Source organism: Ictidomys tridecemlineatus, chromosome 4, assembly GCF_052094955.1.
Source record: "Ictidomys tridecemlineatus isolate mIctTri1 chromosome 4, mIctTri1.hap1, whole genome shotgun sequence".
NCBI classification, from domain to species: Eukaryota; Metazoa; Chordata; class Mammalia; order Rodentia; family Sciuridae; genus Ictidomys; species Ictidomys tridecemlineatus.
The window spans coordinates 5,996,683-6,019,922 of record NC_135480.1 but is presented as its reverse complement, the minus strand read 5'-3'; the positions used below and the strand labels follow the sequence as shown (position 1 = coordinate 6,019,922).

Sequence of the window (23,240 nt, the reverse complement as noted above, 5' to 3'; positions counted from 1 at the left end):
GTCCCCCTGTTCCCGGAAGATGGAAGATCGCCCACACCTGGCACAATGCCAAGCGGCCAGCGGGGGCGTCTTAAGTATCTCCTGAATGATTCATTCATCCCTTTGGGAGAGAAAGCACGACCCTTAAGAGTTTAAGACGGAGGGTATTAAAGTCACACAAACCTGGGTTCATTCTGTGTCCCTGACCTTTGGCAGCGTGACCTTGATCGCTTGAGTCCTGTTAATGACAATGGCGTGACTAGGATTTGATTAGGTCATGATGGGGTTAAGAGATGGTGTTGTTGTGGGGCTGGGGATGTGGCTCAAGCGGTAGCGCGCTCACCTGGCATGCGTGCGGCCCGGGTTTGATCCTCAGCAGCACCACATACCAACAAAGATGTTGTGTCCGCCAAGAACTAAGAAAAAAATAAATAAATGTTAAAATTCTCTCTCTCTGTCCCCCTCTCTCTCTCACTCTCTCTTTAAAAAAAAAAAAAAAAAAAAAAAAAAAAAAAAAAAAAAAAAAAAAAAAGAGATGGTGTTGTGAGCCACCAGCGCTGGATCTGGCCTACGTTGATAACAGCTCAATCATGGAGGGGGCGTGGATTATCCACTTATCCATTCAAAGAAGGGGAACCTTCCCGCCGCGCTGCCTGTCGGGCTGTTTCCTTTGGGTTCCGGGAGGTTGGCAACAGCGGGTCCGTTTTACAGATGAAGAAACTGAGGTCTAGAAAGGGAGCAGGATAACCCGGGGCGCGGCAGGCTGGAGCTAGAACGCAGGCCTCAGAGGCTCTGGTGAGCCTGTGAAGACCCACCCCTCGCCATCCCGGGGTCTGGGAGAGAGGTTGAGCTTGGACTTGGGCGCTCCTCACCCGGGACCCCCGGCCGCACTTGGGCATCTCCGGCTCAGACCCTGGCAGCACCGCTCCCGGGAGTGGAGAGAGCGCTCGGGGTTGTCACTTTAAATTAAAGAGGGAGCTGGCGGGCGGGTGAGCGCGAGGGAGCGCGCGGCGGGCTCCTGGGAGCGTGCCCGGACTGCGGCGCAGCTCCCGTCCGTCCGCCGCCCCGGCCCGGCAGAGCCCCCGACCCGCACCGCGCTGCTCTGAGGCGGGCGCCAGGAGACACTGCAGGGGTGGCGTTGCCGCGGGCTGCCGGGCTTGGCGCCGGTGCGTGCGCTGCTGCAGGAAGCCGGCCGGGACCGGGAGCCAGAGTCAGCCCCAGGCAGAGCGGCGGCCCCTCGGGTGAGTACGCACCGGGCCGACCCCAGCGCGCCACGGGGATCCGCGCCCAGCGCGCGGACGCACGCAGTCCCCCTCCCCGCGCCCGGGACCCAGGGCCCCCCGCACACTCCGCGCGCTTGCACCCCAGCGCTGCGCTTGCACACCAACGCCAGGCACAGAGCACGACGGCGCCCTTACCCGGCCCAGCCACTTCGCGCACTGCGCACCGCCTTGCGCCCGCACGCCCGCACGCGTGTGCACACACGCGGCTCACCCCGCTATTTACACACCTCCCCTGCGCCCGCGCGGCACCACGGCCTTCACTTTCACACTCAGCGCCCTGACTGTACTCCCTGCCCCTGCCCTGGCTGCACAGCCCCTCAGGGCTCCAGGTCAGCCCCCCACAGTACTGTCCCTGTTTTCCCTGGGCGATTCCTCAGGCAAGAACGCTAGGTCTGCAGGAACTGTTCCCATTCTGAGGGGCATGTTGCACCCCGTCCCCAAAAGGCCCTAGACTGCGTCAAGAGCCAGAGAGGACCCTTGGCCTGCTCGAGGTTGTAAATTTGGGCCAGGCATGGGGTCGGTGAGGCAGGCCTATGGATGGAAGACCCCTAAGCCCAAGACTGGTGATCCGGTGCTGCAGAGGGACTCTGTGCCCCCACCACTATCCGGAAGAACATGGGAAACCTGCACACTCAAATTCAGCCCCTCTGTCCACTTCGGCGAGTTGGAGAGTGGTAGAAATAGTACTTCCTATTAGAAATGGGGAAACCGAGGCTCAGAAAAACACAGGAGACACATCCACATTAACGCAGCCAGTCCAAAGAAGGATCAAGAAAGTATCCAAGCCCCAGCCTTCCCACTCTGAATCCTGAAAGCCTTCCCAAGCAGCTTGGAAGAGTGGGGACACCTAGCCTGGGGTCCAAACCTGGACCTAACAGCCCTGGTGACCATAGGCAAGTCATTTCCTGCACCTTGGTTTTCTTACTCCTCAGAGGGCTCAGGGAGGAACTGCTGAGATAACAGGAGGCAAGTGTTTGGTACTGTGAGCGACACATAGTAGGTGCCCAATGTCAGCCAGCATCCACCCCCACCCTGCCCCAGCCAATCTGTACTGTGGTTTTTGTGGCCCATTTGAGGGAGGGCACCAGGATGTGGTCATCTCAGATAGCGTTGGCAAGCACTTGAGAATGTTTTCAAACCTAAAGATCCTGAAGAAGTTCACAGCCTGGAAGGTTGAGCCCCCCACACCATACCCCTCACCCTCATCCTCCATTTCCTGCGGCTGGGGGAGGGGCACACCTTGCTGACCAGAGAGGTACCTTGAGGTTATTGAGCAAGGAGATGGGTGGAGTGGGGAGCAGGGACACAAGGCTTCCCTCCTCTGCCAAGGCAAAAAATTCCTGGAAAGCCATCTCTCTTAGAAGCCCAGGAGGGGGCCTCCAGTAAGGTCAAACTCCAGCAAAGCCCAGGTGGTCACTTGTCCCACCCACCCCACCCCCAGAAGACCTGGTCAGGAGTCAGTACAGTGGCTCAGAGCCCAGGCCCAGATCCATAGCTCCCTGTCCGGAAGCCCAGTGTTGCCACTCAGGCTGAAGGCCCTGGGGCCCCAGCTTCCGCATCTGTAAAATGGGATCCAGAGTCCATTCAATCCCCAGGTCTACAGCAGATCCCTTAAGCACTTAGCACACATGCCTACATGAACACAGCAATAAGGAGGTATTGCTGGTAGGTGCCATGGAGCTAGAAATTGAACCTGGAGCTGTTTTCATAGAGCAAACTCCACAGTGTAGATGGTGGGACTGAAGGTGGGTTAGGTGGGGAGAGGTGCTGAAGGAGGCGCGCAGTCTTAGGAGCTCAGGCATGGGTCTGGAGTAGCTCCCTGCTGTGCTCATTGCCTTGTTCCTGGGGGAACCAGGAACTGCTGGTTCCTGGCTGCCTTGGCCTTTGATATGTCTTGTCAGCATCCTAGTCCTAGCCCAAGCTGCACCCCTCTCCCTGGCCGACCTCCAGGCTGCCAGAGAGAGCCTGAGGTGAGATGGACCCAAGGGGTGTCAGGGTAGTGAGTAAAGCCATGAAGAAGGGCACTTGCCGTGGAGGGGGCGTTGGTACTGTATCCCTGTCCGGATACTCAGGATGATAAGACAGGAGGATTGTGAATTCAAAGCCAGCCTGGGCAACCCTGTCTCAGAATAAAACATAGAAAGGGCTAGCTGTAGCTCAGTGGTAGAGGGCCCTGGGTTCCATCCCCAGCACTGCAAAATTGAAACTAAATAAATAAAAAAGTAGGGCCAGACCTGGCCCAGTCTCCTTTTTCCCACTCAATGCTTGGGTGACCTTGGGCCAATTCACTGTCCTTCTCTGAGCCTCCTTTTCCTCCTCTATAAAGTAGGGATGATAACAGGATTTTCTGAAGAGGGGTGGTGGGTGGTGGGGAAGATGCACATGAAGTCCTTGGCATGGGTGCTGTCACTGCTAGTGGAACAGGTGCTGGACCAGGCGGCAGGGCCCACCACTGCAGGCTTCACACACGTCACTTGACCTCACTGAACAGAGTCTCCTAGCTCATCTTAAGTCCAGTTTACCAGGCTCAGGAAGAGAGGTGCTTCCAGGGCCCAGATCTGGAAGTGAATGGGGGGAGGGGCCAAGGAGTCAGGTCTGAGGCCAAGAGCAGATGCCAGCTCCATTGTCACTGTTGGAATGCTGCTGTTGTGGGGGGTGGGGGGTGAGGTGCAGACCCATTGCCTGGAAATCCTTGTTCTGTTTTTGTTTTTGTTTATTTGTTTGCAGTGCAGAGGCCTTTAGCACAGCCTCCCACATGCTGGGCAGGTGCTCTCCCACTGAGCTGCACCCCCCCCCCCCCCCGCCACCCCCTTCCCTTTAAATTTATTTTAATTAGAAATTTCCCGATTTAAATACAACTCAGCTGAATTTCAACAAAGTAACAACAGCCACAGTCTGACAGTGCCACCCATGTGATTCTGCTGCTCAGACGTGGGGTTGGGGCCTGTGGGACGGTGGCCAGGCCAGTAACCCCAGCAGCAAATATTTGCTAAGCCTTACCACACTTACCCACCCCCAGGCTCACACACAGGGCAGCCATGAATCCTTTTCACAGATGGGACAACTGAGGCTTAGAGGGAGTCTAAGAAAATTGTCCAAGGCCACTTGAGCCAGCAAGGGGGCAGATCTGGAGTAAGCTGGGAGCAGCTGAGTAGGAGTCCTGGAGCGGGCCAGGCTTCTAACCCTCCACAGCAGACCACAGGAGCTGGGATCTGGGGTGTGCCCAGTGAGCATTCATGCCCTCCCCAAAGTCACAGCTCCCAGGCAAGCTGTTGTGATGAGGGGAGGCAGGAAGGTGGGCCTTCAGGATTCTGGGATCGGGCTGGACAGGGAGCCCCCAACAGCCAGAGGCCAGTTACAGCCTCAGGTTCTACCTTGTGCCATTCATACTGTGCCGTGGGTGTATCTTTGCCACATGTACCTCACCACTGTGCTGCTGGCGTTGACTGGCACCAGCCTGGCTGCCGTCTTGCCAAGCCAGCTTGTGCCCAGTAAGCAGGAAAGCTTGCTCATGGCATTATTGGATTCCCAGCAAGGCAGCGGCAGGCTGGGATGTGTGTGCTTCCGTTGTGTTTCAGTGTGTCTGGACCTCTTTCCACCAGCAGCCGGGCCACCTTGGGCTTGGCTTGTTCACATGGATCCATTTGACCTGCAGGTTTTAGACAACTTTTTTGTAACCATGTGTCCCCCTGTGGAGAGACACAGTGGTTAGGAACTTGGAGCCAGAATGAATTGGCCTGAAGTCCCACTGACAATCTCCTCTACAAACCAGACGTGACAACAGTGCCTACCTCTCGGGGTTGTATTGGGGTTGAGTGAGGTCAGCGTATGCAGAATGCTCAGGACTGTGCTTGTGAGAAGCGCTTATTGAGATCAGCTCTGAGCGGTATCTCAAGCCCAGGACCCAGGGATGCACTGCGTCTCAAGGCCTTCCTGGTTAAGCACTGCCTCCCATCACCATGACAACCCTCATCTCACCAGGAGAGGGGGCAGCATCAGGAGAGCAGGAGAGCCAGGAGTCCTTTGTGCGCCCTCATCTGCCCTGCGTGGTGAGGTCCTCTGCTAAGGGCTTGTGGCACCTGCATATGGGCTGGAGAACCCCGATTAGACCAAGGCATCCCAGCTTCTTGGCTCCAAAACCACAGAATGGGGAGGCCCCCAGGATTCCTAAAAATACCCAGTGTCTTGGGCTGTGGCTAGGGCTCAGTGGTAGAGTGCTTACCTAGCATATGTGAGGCACTGGGTTTGATTCTCAGCACCACATAAAAATAAATGAATAAAATAAAGGCCCATCAACATCTAAATAATAATAATAATAATAATAATAATAAAACCCAGTGTCTAAGCTTCACCCTCTGTCTTGACCCTGGTTCCAAATGGAGCCTACAGAATGCTTGGCATGGTTGGGAACTGGTGAGCCGTGGTCCGAGAGCCTTTTACACTGCGCCTGGACGATTTTTGCGAGAGGGTTGCAACATTTCAAGATAAGGAAGCCAGGTGCGGTGGTGAGCACCCATGGTTACAGCTACTTGAGAGCCTGAGGCAGAAGGATCACTTGAGCCCAGAGGTTCCAGACCAGCCTGGGCAACACAGTGAGACCCTGTCTCAGAAAGTCAATAAATAATTTTAAAAAATACATACATAAAATAAAAACCTGGAACTACACACACACACACACACACACTAAAAAAATAAAATAAAATAAAATCCAAACATCTGGCTTTTCTTTCAAGAGCCAGGAGACCCAGCCGTGATGGCGAGGCAGTCCCACTGTGTGGGAAGGTTGCTGCCCAGGAGCCAGGCAGGCCTCTGCAGTTCTCACTCATGCCCCCTTACTTGCCTGAGGCTTCCTGAGGTGCAGACACCTCTGGGCTGCAAGGGAACCCCGAGTTTGCAGGTGGCTTGTTCGAGCCTTCTGTGCCCCTGAGTTGAGAGCAGTACAGCCCATCCTAGTGTCCCTTTTCCAGAGCTCTCCCCACCCACCCACCTAGAGCGCATCTGGGAGCCAGATGTCCTACTTAGCAACAATATTAATAAATGAGTGAGCCGTGGTCCGGGCTCAGGTAATGGCTGGTCTGGCTCTCAGGCCTTTCTAGAATGACTTAGACCTCAGTGGTAGTTCCTATGACCTGGAGGTGGAGGCTGGGGCGGGGAAGAAGCTATCCCATGGCAGGGGAAGGACTGAGAACAGAATATGGAGGAGATGCAGACTTTCTCTTTCCAAATTTGACCGAAGCATCGGAGGTGAGGCTTGTGAACGCCCTGAGGAGCAAGTGAGCAGCCTGGAGTCTCTGCTCCACAGCCTGCTGGCGTTAAGATGAAGATGAGGCAGGGCTGCCAGGGTTAGCAAACAGAAATACAGGATGAACAACTGTAATTGTTTAGCATAAGCATGTCCTTGTGATGTTTGGGACCTACTTATACCAAAAGTCCATTTGAATTCAGATCTGCTGGCATCCTGTGCTTCATCTGGCAGCCCTGAAATGAGGTCTTAGCGTGCTTGCAAAGAGAACTGAACACCTTTTTTTTTTTTTTTAAATATCATTAAAAAACAAAACAAAACAAAACAAAACACCTTTAGCCAAGCTCAGCTCTGAGTGACCGGCACACCGGTGCCACAGAGGCAGGACCTAGGGCTGGTGACCTTCTGCAGCCCTCAGCACTGACTCCTTCTTCCCTTCCAGTTCCAGCCACTGCAGGGGCATCATGGCCGTGGATGTGGCCGACGTGGCAGAATACCACCTGAGCGGTGAGTCCCCAGCAAACCCTTGCAGGCCATCCCATGAGACCCTCACAGCAGGCCCAGGGTGGGAGTTGTCAGAGGGACGCACTACCAGCCAGCCCTGTCTGACTGGTTAGAGCAGTTGGTGACTTGCTCAAGCCAACAGTCTGGGGTCACTGTGCTGGGACCCGCCAGAAGGCTCCTCATCTTCCATTCCCTCTGACTTGAGGGACCCTGGGCCACCCTTGTCCAGCTGCTCCCTGAGGAGGGCCTGTGACAGGGAGCCCATTCACCCCATGACCCTTCCTGGAGCCTGTCAAGAAGCCAAGTGAAAGGGGACCCAGGAAGGTCTACGTGAGATTCAGGGAACACGAGGCTCAGATGGCCTGGCCGGGCTGGCCAGTGTGTGGGACTCAGCTTTCCTCTCCCATGCCAATGGTGGATCTGCCATCTTTTCTCCCTCAGCTCCCCTACCAGTGGGAGATGTGAGCCTCAGAGCTTCCATTACCCAGACACCTGCCCTACACGGACCCCCACAAGACCAGGGGTGAGCTTCAGGGCATGTCAGGCCCTCCACTCCCACCCTCCAACCAGTGCTGCTCGCTGTTCACCTGCAGGCTCAGAGGCTTTCACCCCTGGGTGGCCTTGAGTGAGAGAGGAAACCTCTCTGAGCCCCCACTTACTTATCCATAAAATGGGTATAATAATAGAACCTGCCTCACAGGACTGTTCTGAGGACTCAGTGGGTCAATATGGAGAAGGGCTTAAACGGGGCCTGGCAGATAATCAGTAGCAAGAGCTTCATGGGGGGGGTATTATTGTGATTCCTCCTCTTCTCCCTCCCTGTTTCCCGTCTTAGCTTAGACCTCCTTTCCTGTGGGAAGTCTTCCCATGTTGCGCTTGAGGCTGGCACTCCATGAAATCAACCAATGAATGAGAATTGTCATTTCATGTCACCTTCCTGGACTTTTTCCTTTCTGCCCCACCCCTGCTCCACTATTCTGCCAACCAGGGCTGGGGCTTCAGTCCCTCAGCACCTAGCTCCTCCAATCAGGGAAGTGGACTCTGCTTTGTCCTGGCCCTGCCCACAGCCTGCACGTCCCTGGGCCTCTCTTCTCACCCTGTGCCAGTCCCCTGCTGCTGCCGGCCCTGCTGTGGCCCTGCTGAGACGGGTGTACATCCCTCTCCAGTCCACAGGCACTTTCTTGCCCTGTCCTCTGTTCACCAGACTCCAAGAACACTCCAGAACCTTGTCACAGCTGGGCCCGGGACCCTCCAGAGAGCTCTTGCTTGTGGTTTGATAACCACATTGTCTGAACAGCAGTCGGGAGGAAACAGGTCTGCTCCCGTCCCCTCAACCTCACTACCTGGTCTCTCTGTTCCGCCCTGGACTGCACGGCCTTGTGCATTACCAGCTGAGTTTTTACATCAAAATCTCCCATGATTATATCACGCTGGGATTGATTTTTTTTCTCTCTCTCTCTCTTAACAAGGCTGCCAATGTTTCTCTGCATTGCCACAGGCCATCCTAATGACGTCACTTGTCATTCTCGAAGGCCAGTGACATTACCTCCCGTGACAGTACCACAGCCCCCACCAGCCTCCTTGGTGGGCCCTGTAGGCTCTTTCCAGATCTCTGCTGTTATAAATACAGCCTCATGACTCACACCACACATAAAACTTGTTGGGATTTTTTTCCCCTTAGAATTCACACGCCAGGGTGGGACCACTAGATAGGGGGTATTTTTATCACCATCTCCAGTTTCTGGGTGAGGATACTGAAGCCCAGAGAGGCTGGGTGACTGGCCTGGGAGGTCTGTGGCCTTGAGCATCAGGGTAGACATGCCGGGGGCGCTCTCTGCCTCAGTTCTCCTCTGCAAGTGGAGGCAAGGACCTGATAGAGTGCTCAGTGCTGGTGAATGTGGGGTCTGGCTGGGCCCTGACCCTCTCCAGAGAGGGCGGATTCTGCTAGAAGTGGCCCTGCCTGATTCCCTCCTGTGCAGCTGGCTTTGGGGCAGCAAGGGTAAGGGGCCTCCCCCAGTCCCCAGGGCCCCCCTTCCTCCCACTGGGCCCTCTGCTCACTCTGGCTTCTTCATACCTCCTCCATCTTTCCTGCCCTGACATTTTGACTTGGCCCCTTCTTGCTTCTCCTCCAGGAAACCTTCCTGGGCTGCCCTGGGCATGACAGCAGGCACCCCGTTTTGTTTTCTTATTTCCCTGTCCCACCCATGCCCTAACTGTGAGTACAGGGATAGGGCCTGGGGTTGATTCGTCAGCCCTGGTTCCCCTCGTCCACAGGGTGATGGCACACAGTAGGTGCTCAGTGAGTGTTCAGTCCACCATTTCTGCCTCTGAAATGCCCTGCCCCGTCTCTTCAGCTTGCTTCTAGAGAGCTAGGACAGGTGGAGGCTGGGCAGGGCAGTGGTTACCTCGCTTGCCCTGGAATCTGTCTGCGGGAGTGGGAGTCCCAGCACCACCCCCTTCCTGGCTCTGTGACCTGGACAGGTTCTTGAGTCTTTCCATGCCTCAGTGTCCCTATTTGAGCTGGGTGCAGAGGCAGAACTGACAACAGTCTAGAGAATTGTGTTTGACGATAGTGTGAGCTCCTGCCCAGTGAATTCCAGTATCTGCTCTACTTTCTTTGGAAAGCAAAGCCAGGTCGCCAAGCAAGTGAGGCCTCACCTTTCAGCCTCTGTTTGGGCATCGGAGGCCATGCAGGGCGCTGGGCAGGACCCAGCACACACGGTTGAGGGAGCACTGGAGACAGTGGAGTGCAGACAGGGAAAGTTATGAACTCATCAATGGAGGAAAGTTTCTGGACATCTGGATTTGTCTCCAAGCCCTCCACAGCTCTAGGATCCTTTCACATTGGCTGAGTTGGTTTCTTGATTTGTTGGTTTGGGGCAAGAGATTTATTGAGATAAGATCTACATAGAGCCTAATTCACCCATCTTAATGTGTACTGTCAGTGGCTTTTAGTATATTGTACCACCAGCAGCAAGATCAATTTTTAGAATATTTTATAACGCCTCAAAAAGAAACTCTATTTCCCCCAAGTTCCCCTATTTGCCCAACTTCCTCTAGATATTTCCTTATACCCAGGTGCCCTGCCATCTCAGGGCATCCCTTCAGGACTCACGTACCAAATCCACGGATGCTGAGTGCCTACTATGGAACCACGTAGAATTTGCACATAACCTGCACACATCCTCCAAATTACCTTGAGATTACAATGTCAATGCTGTGGGAATAGTTGTTATGATGTGTGGTTTAGGGAACAAGAAGAAAAAAAGTCTGTGCCTGTTTGGTACCGTCGCAGGCCTACCACACAGCATACCATCTGGGATGGGTTGAGTCCACAGATGTGGAACCCACAGACCAGAAGGCTGGCGGTGAACGGAATCACACCCCACGTGGTCTTTGCAACTGGCTGCTTTCGCTCCGCATGATGTTTTCAAGGTTCCTTTGCGTTAGGATGTTTTGGTATCCACGCTTCTTCCTTTCGTATTGCCAAAGAGCATTTTTCCATCATCAGTTGATGGGTTGTTCTGGCTGAGGTTTCAGGCAAAAACAGGATCATCTTTTACTCCCCCAAATCTCCTTCCTCTTCCCTCAGACCCCTAAATGCTGCTTTGACTCTAGAAGCAAGAGGTCCTATGAAGGCCGTGAGGTCCGAGAACGGTTGTTAGAGCCTAAGGAGTATGTGACCGTCGTTCACAGCTCTTCATCTGCTCTGTCCAAGTGTCTCCGCAGTAGAAACACATGTTTTTGTGTCCAAAGGAGGTAGAAACAGATACCTCCAGAAAGTGTGTGTCCTGTTCAGCACTGTATCCTAGCACCAAGTACTGAGCCTTGCACACAGTAGGCCCTCAATAACAATTCACTCAATGAATAAATCAATACTGAGAACCTGCTTCCTGGGTGGGGGTCTGGACCACTGAGCCCCACTAATGAGAGGCTGCCCTTGCCTTACAGTCATCAAGAGCCCCCCTGGCTGGGAGGTGGGAGTCTACGCTGCAGGGGCCCTGGCCCTGCTGGGAGTCGCAGCTGTGAGCCTGTGGAAGCTCTGGACATCGGGCAGCTTCCCCAGCCCCTCCCCATTCCCAAATTATGACTACAGGTACCTTCAGCAGAAGTATGGCGAGACCTCCGCGGAGGCCAGGCCAAAGGTGAGGTTTCTGCTCCTGCAGGTACATTCCCTCCAGGTCCACCCTCAGGACCGGCCTCCAGTGCCTCCCCTCTCTTGCCCCCTCTTGGTCAACTCTTCTCCTGGATGGAGAAGCTCTTCAACTCCCCGCCCAGTGCCAGGGAGTCAACAAATGCTTGAATGAATGAATGCTTTCGATTTTAAAAACTATGCTGAGAAAAATACATAAATAAAATAAGAAGGAAAACATCTCTTCGAATGACACACCCTACTGTTAACTATTTTAAACGAACATTTTGATGTATTTTTCAATGTTTTTAATCTATCCCCCTTAGTTCTTTCCTTCTCTTCTTTCCTTCTCCCTCTCCTCTTCCTTCTTCTTCTTCTCCTTTTTTTTTTTAAAAATTATACTATTATTTTGAACCCAAAGATGCTCCAACCCTTTTCATTTTTCGAGACAGGGTCTTACTAAGGTGCTGAGGCTGGTCTCCAACTTGCAATCCTCCTGCCTCAGCCTCCTGAGTTTCTGGGATTACAGGTGTGCAGCACTGGGTTTGACTCCCTTGGTCATTTGCCATATGAGCTTTCTATACAAAGTGCATCGTATCTCCCTGGGTTTTTACGCCCTGTTCTTTCCACCTCACTTGCAGCTGCAGAGTTTCCCCCCTGGTTGAACAGTCATTGTAAGCATCATTTTAATGGCTGCATATGATTCCTCTTTTTGTGCTTGTGCCATGGTTTACTAAATGCCTTCATAAATAATGCAGTGGATGTTTTGTATGTAAAACTTTATCTTCATTTGGGATCATGGACTTTGGATAGATGCCCAGATGTGAAATTACTTTATCGAGAGGTACAACATTTTTAAGGCTATCAGTGCATATTGCTGAATGTTTCATCACTTAACATTTGGCAGACGATTATTCAAATGTCATGTAGAGTTCCAGACAACATATCAGGAGTCTATTACCAGATTGGAGTTTCTCATTTGAGGTGCCGAGGAGGACCATGTCATTTTCTGTTGGGAGGACTGTAAATTGGGACAACTTTTCCAAAGAGCATTTTGAAACATGTCAAAAGCCTTCAGCCAGGCCCATACCTGTAATCCTAGTGACTCGGGAGGTCAAAAGTCCCAGGCCAGGAGCTGGGGTTGTGGCTCAGAGGAAGAGCGCTCACCTGGCACGTACAAGGCAAAAAGTCCCAGGCCAGCCTTAGCAACTTGGAAAGGCCCTAAGCAACTTAGGTGGACCCTGTCTCAAAATATAAAATAAAAAGGGCTGGGGATGTGGCTCAGTGGTAGGATGCTTTTGGGTTTAATCCCCAGCATATACACATGTGCACACACACACACACACAAAAAAAAAAAAACCTTCAAAAAGGACTGTCCTCTGGGCCAGGATTTTAAGACAGCTGTGTGATAATATGTTATTTGCATTTGTGAAAATTAGAAACAACAAAACTTTCTAACAATAGGGGGTTAGTGAAATAAATTATGCCTATCTGCTCAGTGAAAAATTTGGGAGCCACAAAAAATTATGTTAACAAAGACATGATATACAGGCTTTTGCTTCCTCAAATCCTGAGGTTAATTTAGAGAAAATAAAATTTCAAATGTTTGGGTGTCACCCAGCATGAAATCTCCCTGGTGCTATGAACTTTTTGTAACCTTTTGAGGCTATCCAATCATCTGTTAAGTGGCTACTCCCTACTGTCCCTACCCATTCTCCTCTGCTGGACAGTTAGATTACTGACTGCTCTTCTCTTTTATAAATACCATGGTAAGCCAGGCATGGCATGCACGCCTGTAATCCCAGCAGCTCGGGAGGCTGAGGCAGGAGGATCACAAGTTCAAAGCCAACCTCAGTAAAAGCAAGGCACTAAGCAACTCAGTGAGAACCTGTCTCAAAATAAAACACAAAATAGAGCTGGGGATGTGGCTCAGTGGTCGAGTGCCCTGGAGTTCAAACCCCAGTGCTCCAAACAAACAAAATCATTGTAGTTGACATCTTGAACACGGTTAGGGGATACCAGGGATTGAACCCAGCGGTACTCAACCACCGAGCTGCATCCTCAGTCCTTTATTTTTTTTCTTTTTGAGACAGGGTCTCACTAAGTTGCCCAGGCCAGAACTTGTGATCCTCCTGCTTCAGCCTCCTGAGTCGCTGGGATTACAGGCGTGCACTACTGCTCCCAGTTTTAACATCTTTATATATGGAATTCCGTCCCTATAATAAGCATACTAAGGAAAAGCTCCTGATATTATGGTAAAAGAAAAAAATTCTAAGTGACATAAAATAGCACTAAACAAGGACCTTGCTGGCTGGGGATGCACTGGTTTTGTGAAAGGGAACAAGAAAGTACCCTGAACGGTGCTCACCCACCACGTCTCTTTGCTGCCTCCTAGAGACCACGACTGTGGCCCTTGTGAAGTTCCTCTGTCCCTTTTTCTCACCTCCAGACAATGCCTGCCTGGAACACCCAGCGGGCCAGGACTCGGGGACCACCCAGTCGCAAGGGCAGCCTCAGCATCGAGGACAACTTTGAGGCCATCAGTGAGCTGGGGCCGTTGGAGCTCATGGGCCGCGAGCTGGACCTGGCCCCCTATGGGACCCTCCGGAAATCCCAGTCGGCCGACTCCCTGAACTCCATCTCCTCCGTGAGCAACACCTTCGGGCAGGACTTCACGCTGGGCCAGGTGGAGGTGAGCATGGACTACGACCCAGCCTCCCACACCCTCCACGTGGCCGTGCTGCAGGGCAAGGACCTCCTGGAGCGCGAGGAAGCCAGCTTCGAGTCCTGCTTCATGCGCGTGAGCCTGCTGCCCGACGAGCAGATCGTGGGCATTTCCAGGGTAAGTGGGGCTGGGGAGGGCGGAGGCCACGCTGCAGGGTCAGGCAGGGTCCCTGGAGGGCGCTAGAGAGTGGGGCTGGTGCTGATCCAGGGACAAAGATGCAGGGGATCCTGCAGGCAGAAGGGGAGTATGTGAGGCCCACACAGTGTGCAGGCCCCGTGCACCCCCAAGTCTGTCCGTCAACACGGGCCTGGCAGCAGAGGAGTGACATGCTCACTTGGCTAATTGGGGGAAGGCTTAGTGACAAGACTATTTGCAGTGGTGTGGGTAGGGAGGGGGCAGCCTTGGGGAGGGTATGGTACCCTAGGCCGGAAGGGAAGAGGGGGGACCAGTGGAGAGGGCCAACATGGTCAGCCCAGGGATACTACAGAGAAGGACTTCAGGGAACAAGCACTCTGACCTTCCTCTGACCTCCAGTCTTCCTCTGTTGACCCCAGGCACTGACCTGACAGGAAGCCAAAGGCCAAGGGAATCCATGGAGATCAGCTCCTGGGCTGAGAGTAGATTAAAGAAGCAGAAAGAGTCAACAGGGAGTGGCCAGGGGAGGCCTCAGCCTGCCCTCCAAGAGTACCTTGGAGGACATCCATTTAGACACCAATGCCAAGAGGCCACAGTGGCCTCTCAGAGTGAGAGGAGCCTGAGGACTTTCAGGACCAAGGACCTTCTGACCCACCTGTGCCTGGTCTCCAAGGCAGGCTGTTGGTGAGCAGCAGCTGCTGCGGCCTGGTGGGTGCTGAGAACCTGCTTCCAGAGCCCAGCTCCTTCCTGGTCCTCTCGTGAGCCCTCGGGGCCAACGGGGCCAACTATCAGGGCATCATGCAGAGGAGGAGCCCAGGCTTGGAAAGTGTTTGCCCAGGACAACCAACCCCAGCAACTAAGCTGGAGACTGGGGACTAGAACCCAGGGTTCTCCGCCTCTACCATGGGGCCCTCCACACTGCTCTGGGAGTGAATAGTTGGGAACCCAAATCCCTACGGGCAGGGGTCAGCTAAGAGGCTGACTGAATGCTTAGAGGCTGGAGTAGGGGATTGTGTGGGCAACGGGGCTCCTGGGGAGCACCAGGCAGCGGCAGGAGAGTATGGTCACAGTGCTGGAGGCGGTGGAGGATTTGTTCCTAGGAAGGCGGGAGGCAGAGCCTGGCAGCCCAGCCAATCCCGCGAGGTTGCTGCCTCCAGGCTGGGCAGCCCCCAGCTGCCAAGAGGATGCCAGGAATAAGAACTCTTCTTTTAAATATTGCCAGGCAATGACTAAGGCAGGCCCCACAGAAGGGAGAGCACCTTCCCAGGGGGCCTGCCCGCGGCTTCCTGGGAGAAGGCCAACGGCACCCACTAGACAGGACTGAGCTAGGAGGCTGCCTAGCCTTGCTTAGTCACTCCACCCATCTGCCCGTCCGTCATCCACATCCATCCTCCATCCGTCCTGCGGGGCTCGGGCAGCAGGGCCAGTCTCTGCAGGGGGCTGGAGTCTGTGGCTCCACAGACATCCCCACCACCCTGCCATTGCACGCCTGGCCTAGGGCTGGGCCCAAGCATATGCAAGAAAGATGGCAACCAGTTCAGTCAGAGGGGCTCTGTGGGGCTACACGCACTGAGAACGGGGATGGTTTGGGATCAGACTGTGGAGGCTACACCACTGAGGCCACACCACTGAAGAAGGATGTGTGGCTCATAAACCTCCAAGGCTGAGCCGCCAAAGGAACGGTGATGTTGAGATTGTGGGGACAAGAGAGCCCCGGGTCTCTGGACTCCCTGTCCATTGCTCTCTCGCTACTGTGGCCCCTCAGGCCCCTGGCTGCCACTCTCTTCCTCAGCCACGGCCTCCCTCTCTGCAGATCCAGAGGAATGCCTACTCCATCTTCTTCGATGAGAAGTTCTCCATTCCGCTGGATCCCACGGCCCTGGAGGAGAAGAGCCTGCGGTTTTCCGTGTTTGGCATTGACGAGGACGAGAGGAACGTCAGCACCGGGGTGGTAGAGCTGAAGCTCTCGGTACTGGACCTGCCCCTGCAGCCCTTCAGCGGCTGGCTCTACTTACAGGACCAGAACAAGGTAATTCTCACCTGCCTCGTCCTGCCTGTTCCCTCCTGGCAACAGCGCACACACATACACTTCCAATGAAGGATTCCACTGTCTTTTCTTCACACCCCGAACCCCAACATCATTAGGAGAGCAGAGGAAGAGACCTGAGTTACATTTGGGGAAACTCTGTTCCTGCATCCTGTTTACACTCTCACCACTGTTAACAGCCTTTCTGCTCTTACCATCAAGCCTTCAGAGGCTCTCCTCCTGCAAGCCTTCGTTAGGGATGCACACCTCTGGCCCTAAAGTAGATTATTTCGGACAGAGGCCAAGCTGAATCTTACTTTATGAATGTAAGACTACCAGTGGAACATTATTGTTGTAAAGCAAATGATTTACTCCCTTTCTACTAGGATCCCTATGCACTACTGTCACAGAATCCTTTCCTTGGCCTGGAATGAGGGAACAAAACTGCATTTGATAGATATGTTTGATAGGCAACTTCTGAACCTCCTTCCACGGGAGGAGGAGTGGGGCATGCTCCATGGTGTTGGGGGGGGGGCTGTCCCATAGTTGACCCTGCCAACCTCATGCCCAGCGGTAAAGGGCCCCTCAAAGCAACAAGTTTTCAATGGAGAAGGAAGCTTCTGTCTTTCCCTGGGCCCCTCAGGTCCTAGGGTCAGAAGCCTTCTGAGCCACCCCTGTCCCCCAGGCTGCTGACGCAGTGGGAGAGATCCTGCTGTCCCTCAGCTACCTGCCCACAGCTGAGCGCCTCACCGTGGTGGTGGTAAAGGCCAAGAATCTTATCTGGACCAACGACAAGACCACAGCAGGTAAGTCCCTGCTGGCTTCCTGGGGGCTCAGGGGAAGCTGCAGCCCAGCCCCTGTGCTGTGGGCACCTGGCAGCATCAGCAGGGGTGGGGACAGGGCCAAAGCACCCTGGATTCTGCTGAGCCCAGGATCTGGGCACAGTGGGAAGATGAATCCGGCTAGGGGCCAGCACTTGGGACCAAGGTCTGCTCCTGCTCTCGGAACCAGAGTTCATGATGGAAGCTGCAGGTGATTGCCAGGCAGGACCCAATGTCCCAGCTCTACAGAAGCTTCGAGCCCCTCTCAACTCAGGAACCTGTGGAGGCAGCTACGATGAATAGCCAAAGAACAGAAGGCTGGGGGCTCCTGGCTATTGGGAGTTGCAAGCCTGGGGGTGCCCAGGTCCAGGCAGGTGCAGCAAGACTGCCTGGTGGGCGAGGTTTATGGCAGTCAGTGACTTGGTATTTCAGAGCAGCACACTGTTAGGCTCTGCTGCGCTGGCACCCGGTGACTCAGGGCTGACGTCTGCTCTCAGGCCATTTATAGAATGGAAAGTGGTGAGTCTGCCAGGCTCCTATATGAATATGTGGGCTGCGAGGCCAGCCACCGGAATCCAGGGCCCAGCCCTCTCCTGACCTGCCACGTGAGCCTCAGTGATGTCACCTGGAAGATGAGATTCAAAATAATAGAGCCAGCCGGGCATGATGGTGCACACTGTAATCCCAGCAGCTCGAGGCAGAGGCAGGAGGATCACAAGTTCAAAGCCAGCATCAGCAAAAGCAAAGTAATAAGCAACTCAGTGAGACCTGTCTCTAAATAAAAAAATAAAAAAATAGGGCTGGGGATGTGGCTCAGTGGCCAAGTGCCCTGAGTTCAATTCCCAGCATCTGCCCCACACACACAAAAAAAAAAAGATCAGTGCTTCAAAATAATAGAGCCAGATGCCATGGTGCACATCTGTAGTCCCAGCTGCTTGGGGTAGAGCTCCCTTGAGCCCAGGAGCTGGAGACCAACCTGGGCAACACAAGGAGACCCCATCTCTTATAAATGAATGAACAAGTGGGCTGGTGGGGACAACTTTGACAGCAGAGGGTTGGGTGTTGGGGTCAGTGGGCTGAGCCAGAGTGGGCAGGGCTGTGCCAGCAAGTGTGGCACCAGCACTCACCCCCCACCCAACCTGCCTGCAGACCCCTTTGTGAAGGTGTACCTGCTGCAGGATGGGAGGAAGATGAGCAAGAAGAAGACAGCCGTGAAGAGAGATGACCCCAACCCAGTGTTCAATGAAGCCATGATCTTCTCGGTGCCAGCCATTGTGCTCCAGGTGAGGGTGTGGGGCCACGGTGGCCCACGGGGTCAGCTTCTCAGGGATCCTGGAGGTAGAAATGATTTGCCTCAAGTCATCATCTTTCTAGTTGAGAAGCTCACGTTGAGCTCCCACTGGGGGCCAGCCCTGCAGGTGATGTTTGGGGACACGGGCACTGCTTTCTGGGGACTGTTTTCTTGGTGCTCACAAAAGAGGAAAGTCCGCAGACAACATTAATCATTAAATGCATCCTGGACTTTAGCATCGCTCAGCCAGGCCTGGGGGAAGACAGATCCCAGTGCAGGCAGTTTGGGAGGCCCAGAGACAGGTAGGGGTCCCCCAGGGCCCAGAGTTCTAGCCCTAGCTCTCTTGGAATTCTACAGCAGAGGCCCTGCTGTGCACCCCACACCCCCATAGCTTCCAGAGAATGACATGCTGTAGGGAGACCTCTCCCAGTAGGGCCGTCACAGACCACAGTTGGGGAGGCTGTGCCCATGGGTGGCTCTGCTTACAAGCCTCAGAGGATGGGGCTCCCTCTCCCCTCACTTTTTCCTTCCATCCTTAGGAACTTGTGATAGTGAAAAGGTCCTCTGTGCCTTGGGTCAAAGCCTGTCCCCATAGCTCTGGGGCTGTGCAGCAGCTACCTCATCTCCCCCACCCAGGGTGCCCCATCTGAATTTGAAAACTCAGAACTCTGCCCCACTGTGGGTGTTTCCAGTGGCATCTCCAGCCGGTCCTGGCCATCACAGCCCTGCTACCCTCCTGGGACGATTGCCCTTGCTATCCCCTGGCTATCACAGAGCCACTACTCATAGCCTCCAAGGGCAAGAGACTTTTGTAGGGCCCCTGGGGGAGGAGGGCCAGGCAGCTGGGTTCCAGGTTCGGCTTCCTGCCTTCACCTGGAGCATCTGGCCCTTCCTCCCTGGCCAGACCAAGGGGATGATTACACTCCTGAAAACAAGAGACCCCTGCAAGTTCTGGCCACAGCCCCTTTCCAGGCATTGTAACTCATTTCATCCCTGGAACAGCTCTGGGGGGTAGGGACGGCTGTCACACTGTATGGATGGAGGAACAGGTAGAAGAGCTCAAGTCACTGCCCAAGCTCGTCCAGCAGAGAAGTCAGGGGCCGCCTTCAAACCCCCTGGTCTGGTTCTACCATTGTGTGGAAATTAGGTAGATCTAGGTCAAATCCTTGCCTCTCATGTATTTGCGACCTGGGACACGTCCCCTTGCCCCCCAGATCAGAGGTGAGTACTGGGGGGCTGCACTGGCACCTCATGGGGTCTGGCATTCTTTGGCTGGACCCAAGAGCCAAGGAGGAACTCTGGCTGCTCCTGGTCCCCAGCACCCATGTCATCTCCTCCCCAGGACCTATCTCTCCGTGTGACGGTGGCTGAGAGCAGCAGTGACGGCCGTGGGGACAACGTGGGCCACGTTATCATCGGGCCATCAGCCAGTGGCATGGGCACCACACACTGGAACCAGATGCTGGCCACACTGCGCAGGCCTGTGTCCATGTGGCACCCTGTCCGGCGAAACTAGCAGCCAGGGCAGGCCAGGCGGACGGCGGAGCCTCTAGAGCCTGGTGCCCACTCGCTCTATCCAATGCCCTCTCCATTGACCAACTGGAGCTTCGGACACTGGGGTACCCCGGGGGAGTCCCCATCAGCCAACTTGGACCCTCTGTCTGGGAACCCAGGTTCTTCTGCTGCAGACCAGCTATGGCTGGGCCGGGTCCCAGAGGGGGCAGCTGACACTGGCCAATTGTGCACCACCTCCAGATCCTCATGAGGCCTGTCCTTGGTGTGCGGGGACTTGGCCTCTCAGAGCTGGCAAGCCCCACCCCCACCTCCTGGGAGGCCAGTGACAAGCCGTGCAGTGGGGGCCAGACACTGTGCTAGGAACTGGCAGGGGAAACACGAACAAGACACAGGTCCCTGGGCCGTCAGGAAGTCAAAATCCCCCTGCCCCAGGTAATCTGCCCAGTGCCAAATGACAGCAGGCTCTTGGGAAGAGGCTCCTGGGGCTGGGGAACTTGGAGGGCCTCTTAGACAAGGAAGGAGCTGCACTTAGGGGTAGGAGCGGCCTGAGTGTCTCAGGCAGGGGGCACTGCAAGGCACTGCAAGGACAGGAACTTCCCATCACAAACTTGGTTCTCAGCCCCCTGCTGGGCAACAGGGGCCTCTCTGGGGACTGTAGAAGAGACCCAGAGACCAGGTCCAAACCGAAGTCTATGGGCCAAATGGAGGCTCCAGGATTATTCTCTGTGAAATCTCCTTCCCTTTATCCTCATCCACTGCAGGAGCCAGAGGTCCACAGACACCCAGACCCAGGTCCTTGGGCTGCTCCCATGCAAATCAGCCATTGGATCCAGATGTTTGCTGGTGTCCTTCAGCGTGGGCCCTGTGGGGAAGAGAGATGCTTTAGGTAGCCTGGTTCCCACGCCCAGACCACTGGGCATCCCGGCTCAAGCTCCCCAACACTGTGGCTTCAGGAATCATCCAGTCGCAGCCTGTTGGCTGGGGAAGCTCTGGAGGGAGGAGTGGCACCCCCAACCCGGGGTCCTGTCCAGAAGCAAAGGGACTGGGCTGCTACATCCCCAGGTGCAGTGAGGGTGTCCTGCCCCTCCCAGTGTCACAGGATGAGGAGGCAGCTCTGCAGCTTTAAAGGGATGACTGGGGGCAGAGTGGTCAGGGTACAGAGCTGCAGTGCCATCTCTGAAGCCACCCTCAGATGACAGGGGCACTGCCTCTTCCTTAGCCCTGGTGAGCTGTGGAGACCCAGGTCCAACCAGCTACTGCTGATGACATGGAGGTAGGAGTGGCTAGAACAGTGCCCAGAAGGGTCATGGGCTGGAGGCAGGACCCACTTAACACAACCAGGACCCAGCCTGAGGCCAGGCTGTCCACCCTTGGCCAGCACCACAGGGCCAGGGGACACACCCCCTGGCGTTGCAGTGCAGGCTATGTATTCCCACCTGCTCCTTCCCCCTCTATCCTCCTTCTAACTGCATGACATGTGGACTGTGTACCCAGGTGGCCATGGTGGCAATGGAGAATGCTGACTGGAATGATTCTAGAACCAAAATAAAGCTGGGGCAGGAAGCAGGGCATCCAGGGAGCCCTGCCTGGCCCCAAATCACCTTCGTCTCTTCTGCAGGAACCAGACTCTCAGGCTTCGTGGGGTCACAGCACGCCCTGCTTCCCCTGCTGCTGGGTACGCGGGGCAGGAGGCCTCTGCCTGGCTGAGGGGTCATCGATAGGACCAATGCCATCAAGCTGCTTGGGAAGCTCTGAAGAGGGGCCCCTGAGCCTACCCTCGCAGGGGAGGGTGGTGATGGGAAATCTAAGAAGACTCCTTGGTGGTGGCACTCAGCTGAGCCCTCAGGGCAAAAGCATGTCAGGTGGATAAGGCAGGAGCATTCCCGGCAGAGAGAACAGCAGATGCCAAGGGCAGGAGTGGGCCAACCTGGGCCAACTTCCCCACCCTTGTAGAGCAGAGCCGGAGATGGGGAGAGGCCCAGAGAGGGGGAGGGCCTTGCGCTTCAGTGAGGGCTGGTGCCTGGCCTGCAGCCCACAGCGCTTAGCAGGAGGTGCTGTTGGCATCCTCTTTCCATAGATGAGAACTCAAGAAAAGCTAGGTAGCCAGCCTAAGATGGCACAGTCAGAAAGTCCCAGAGCCAGGATTCCAGTTCAGGCTCTCTGGCCCAGGACCCATGCCCTTGACCACTAGGCAGCACTGCCCCTTTCTCTCACTTCCCAGAGATGGGACTGAGAGGCAGCAGATATGTTCCTCTGCATTGCAAGATGCTCTCTCTGGCTTCCCCCTTCCCTCCCTCCCTGGGAGACCACAAGCACGGGAAAGGATGAGCTGGGTAAGGATCCCCAGAACCCCCCAGAAGGCCTGTCCCACCAGGAGGCTCTGTGGAAGCCCCATGTCAACTGGGCAGATAGAGGTGACTGAAGACAGGCTATTCCAGGGACACAAAAGGGCAGAGACCAGGGAGGGTTTCCTGGAGCAGGTGGGAGCAGCAGCCCTGGCCTTACAGGGCAGCATTGTACATGGAGGAGGGAGGGGGCCCCAAACTGCCTGAACAAAGGTATTGCACGTATCTAGGGACACGCCTGAACCGAGGCCCGAGAACCCCTAGGGATGGACTCTGGGGACTTAGGCTTCCTAGGCAGGCAGAAGGTCCTTGTCGTACTGGCAGCGTGGAGCCAGGGAGGCATCCTCATTGGAATCAGCGCTGAGGGAGGGTGGGGCTTTAATGGTGACAATGCTCCTGATCAGTGAGGGGCAGGCAGGTTTGGGGTTCATTTAGCAGGACACAAACTGAGGCTTCCCCCCAGGTTGGGAAAAGCTGCTGCTCCCCATCTCGTCTCCTGATCTTCTCGACTGGTTTCCAGCTCTTCTCTGACCCCCTCCCCAGGCTCCCCTCTCCTCCTGTCCCTTCCTCTACCCTAATCCTCCAGCCCCCCCGCCACAGGCCTGCAAGATCCCAGGCCCCTTTTGTCTGGGACAAAAGGAGATAGGTGTGGGGGTCACTGACTGACCAGCAGTGTGGCCTGGGCAGGCCTGCGTGGGCTGAGCCACTGTCACATGAGCCACTGTCATGGTTGACCTTGGCTCCCACTTCTCTTCTACCCCCTTGCTATATGCGTCCACAGGGACAACCAGCTAAAAGGCTAAGTGGCACTGAGCTGGATCACAGGACTCCCCGCCTCTCCACCCCATTGCTGACCCACTATCCCCCAGAAAGTCCAACACCAATAAGGCAGGGAGAGGAGGCGGGGACGGCTGTTGGGGCTGGCCTGGAGGAGGCCAGATGAAGGGGGCTTGGAAGAAGAGGCCCTCCAGGTTCTGTCTGCCATCAGCCTGGGTCTGGTCCGCTGCTTACTTTCTGTGTGACAAGTTTCTTCCCCTCTTGGGGCCCCAGTCTCTCCACTTGAAGAAGGAGAATATGGAACAAGACAGCTCATCAACAGATGGGGCTGTGGCTAAGCGATAGAGCGCTCGCCTGGCATATGCAAGGCACTGGGTTCGATCCTCACCACCACGTAAAAATAAATAAATTAAATAAAGGTATCGTGTCCAACTACAACTAAAAATCAAAACATGTATTTAAAAA

General features: G+C 54.9%; 1 protein-coding gene and 1 long non-coding RNA gene across 3 annotated transcripts; one reads left to right on the top strand and one right to left on the bottom strand.

Annotated features, from left to right (window-relative positions):
• Window positions 1–647: 647 nt before the first annotated feature.
• On the top strand, window positions 648–21,254 carry Syt12 (synaptotagmin 12). Of its 2 annotated transcripts, XM_005333360.5 has the most exons (8): window positions 648–1,220; window positions 6,947–7,011; window positions 10,960–11,153; window positions 13,590–13,982; window positions 15,814–16,029; window positions 16,712–16,832; window positions 17,997–18,130; window positions 19,481–21,254. In XM_005333360.5, the coding sequence occupies exons 2-8, from the start codon at window positions 6,969–6,971 to the stop codon at window positions 19,652–19,654; spliced, it is 1,275 nt and encodes a 424-aa protein (XP_005333417.2). In that variant the 5' UTR covers window positions 648–1,220; window positions 6,947–6,968; the 3' UTR covers window positions 19,655–21,254. The 2 variants fall into 2 exon arrangements, with proteins under 2 accessions (XP_005333417.2, XP_040139972.1); XM_040284038.2 differs by lacking the exon at window positions 10,960–11,153 and having other exon boundaries at window positions 653–1,220.
• Window positions 10,072–15,837, bottom strand: LOC144376966 (uncharacterized). Its single transcript, XR_013437398.1, has 2 exons — window positions 14,656–15,837; window positions 10,072–14,476 (listed from the first exon to the last, which is right to left on the bottom strand). It is a non-coding gene; the product is annotated as an uncharacterized LOC144376966 (long non-coding RNA).
• Window positions 21,255–23,240: the final 1,986 nt, after the last annotated feature.

Bases quoted from the DNA above. Each gene is read 5' to 3' on its own strand.
- Syt12 (XM_005333360.5), top strand. From the start codon at position 6,969: ATGGCCGTGGATGTGGCCGACGTGGCAGAATACCACCTGAGCG. The intron at 16,833-17,996 runs GTAAGTCCCTGC...ACCTGCCTGCAG, and splicing joins CAACGACAAGACCACAGCAG to ACCCCTTTGTGAAGGTGTAC. The intron at 18,131-19,480 runs GTGAGGGTGTGG...TCTCCTCCCCAG, and splicing joins TGCCAGCCATTGTGCTCCAG to GACCTATCTCTCCGTGTGAC.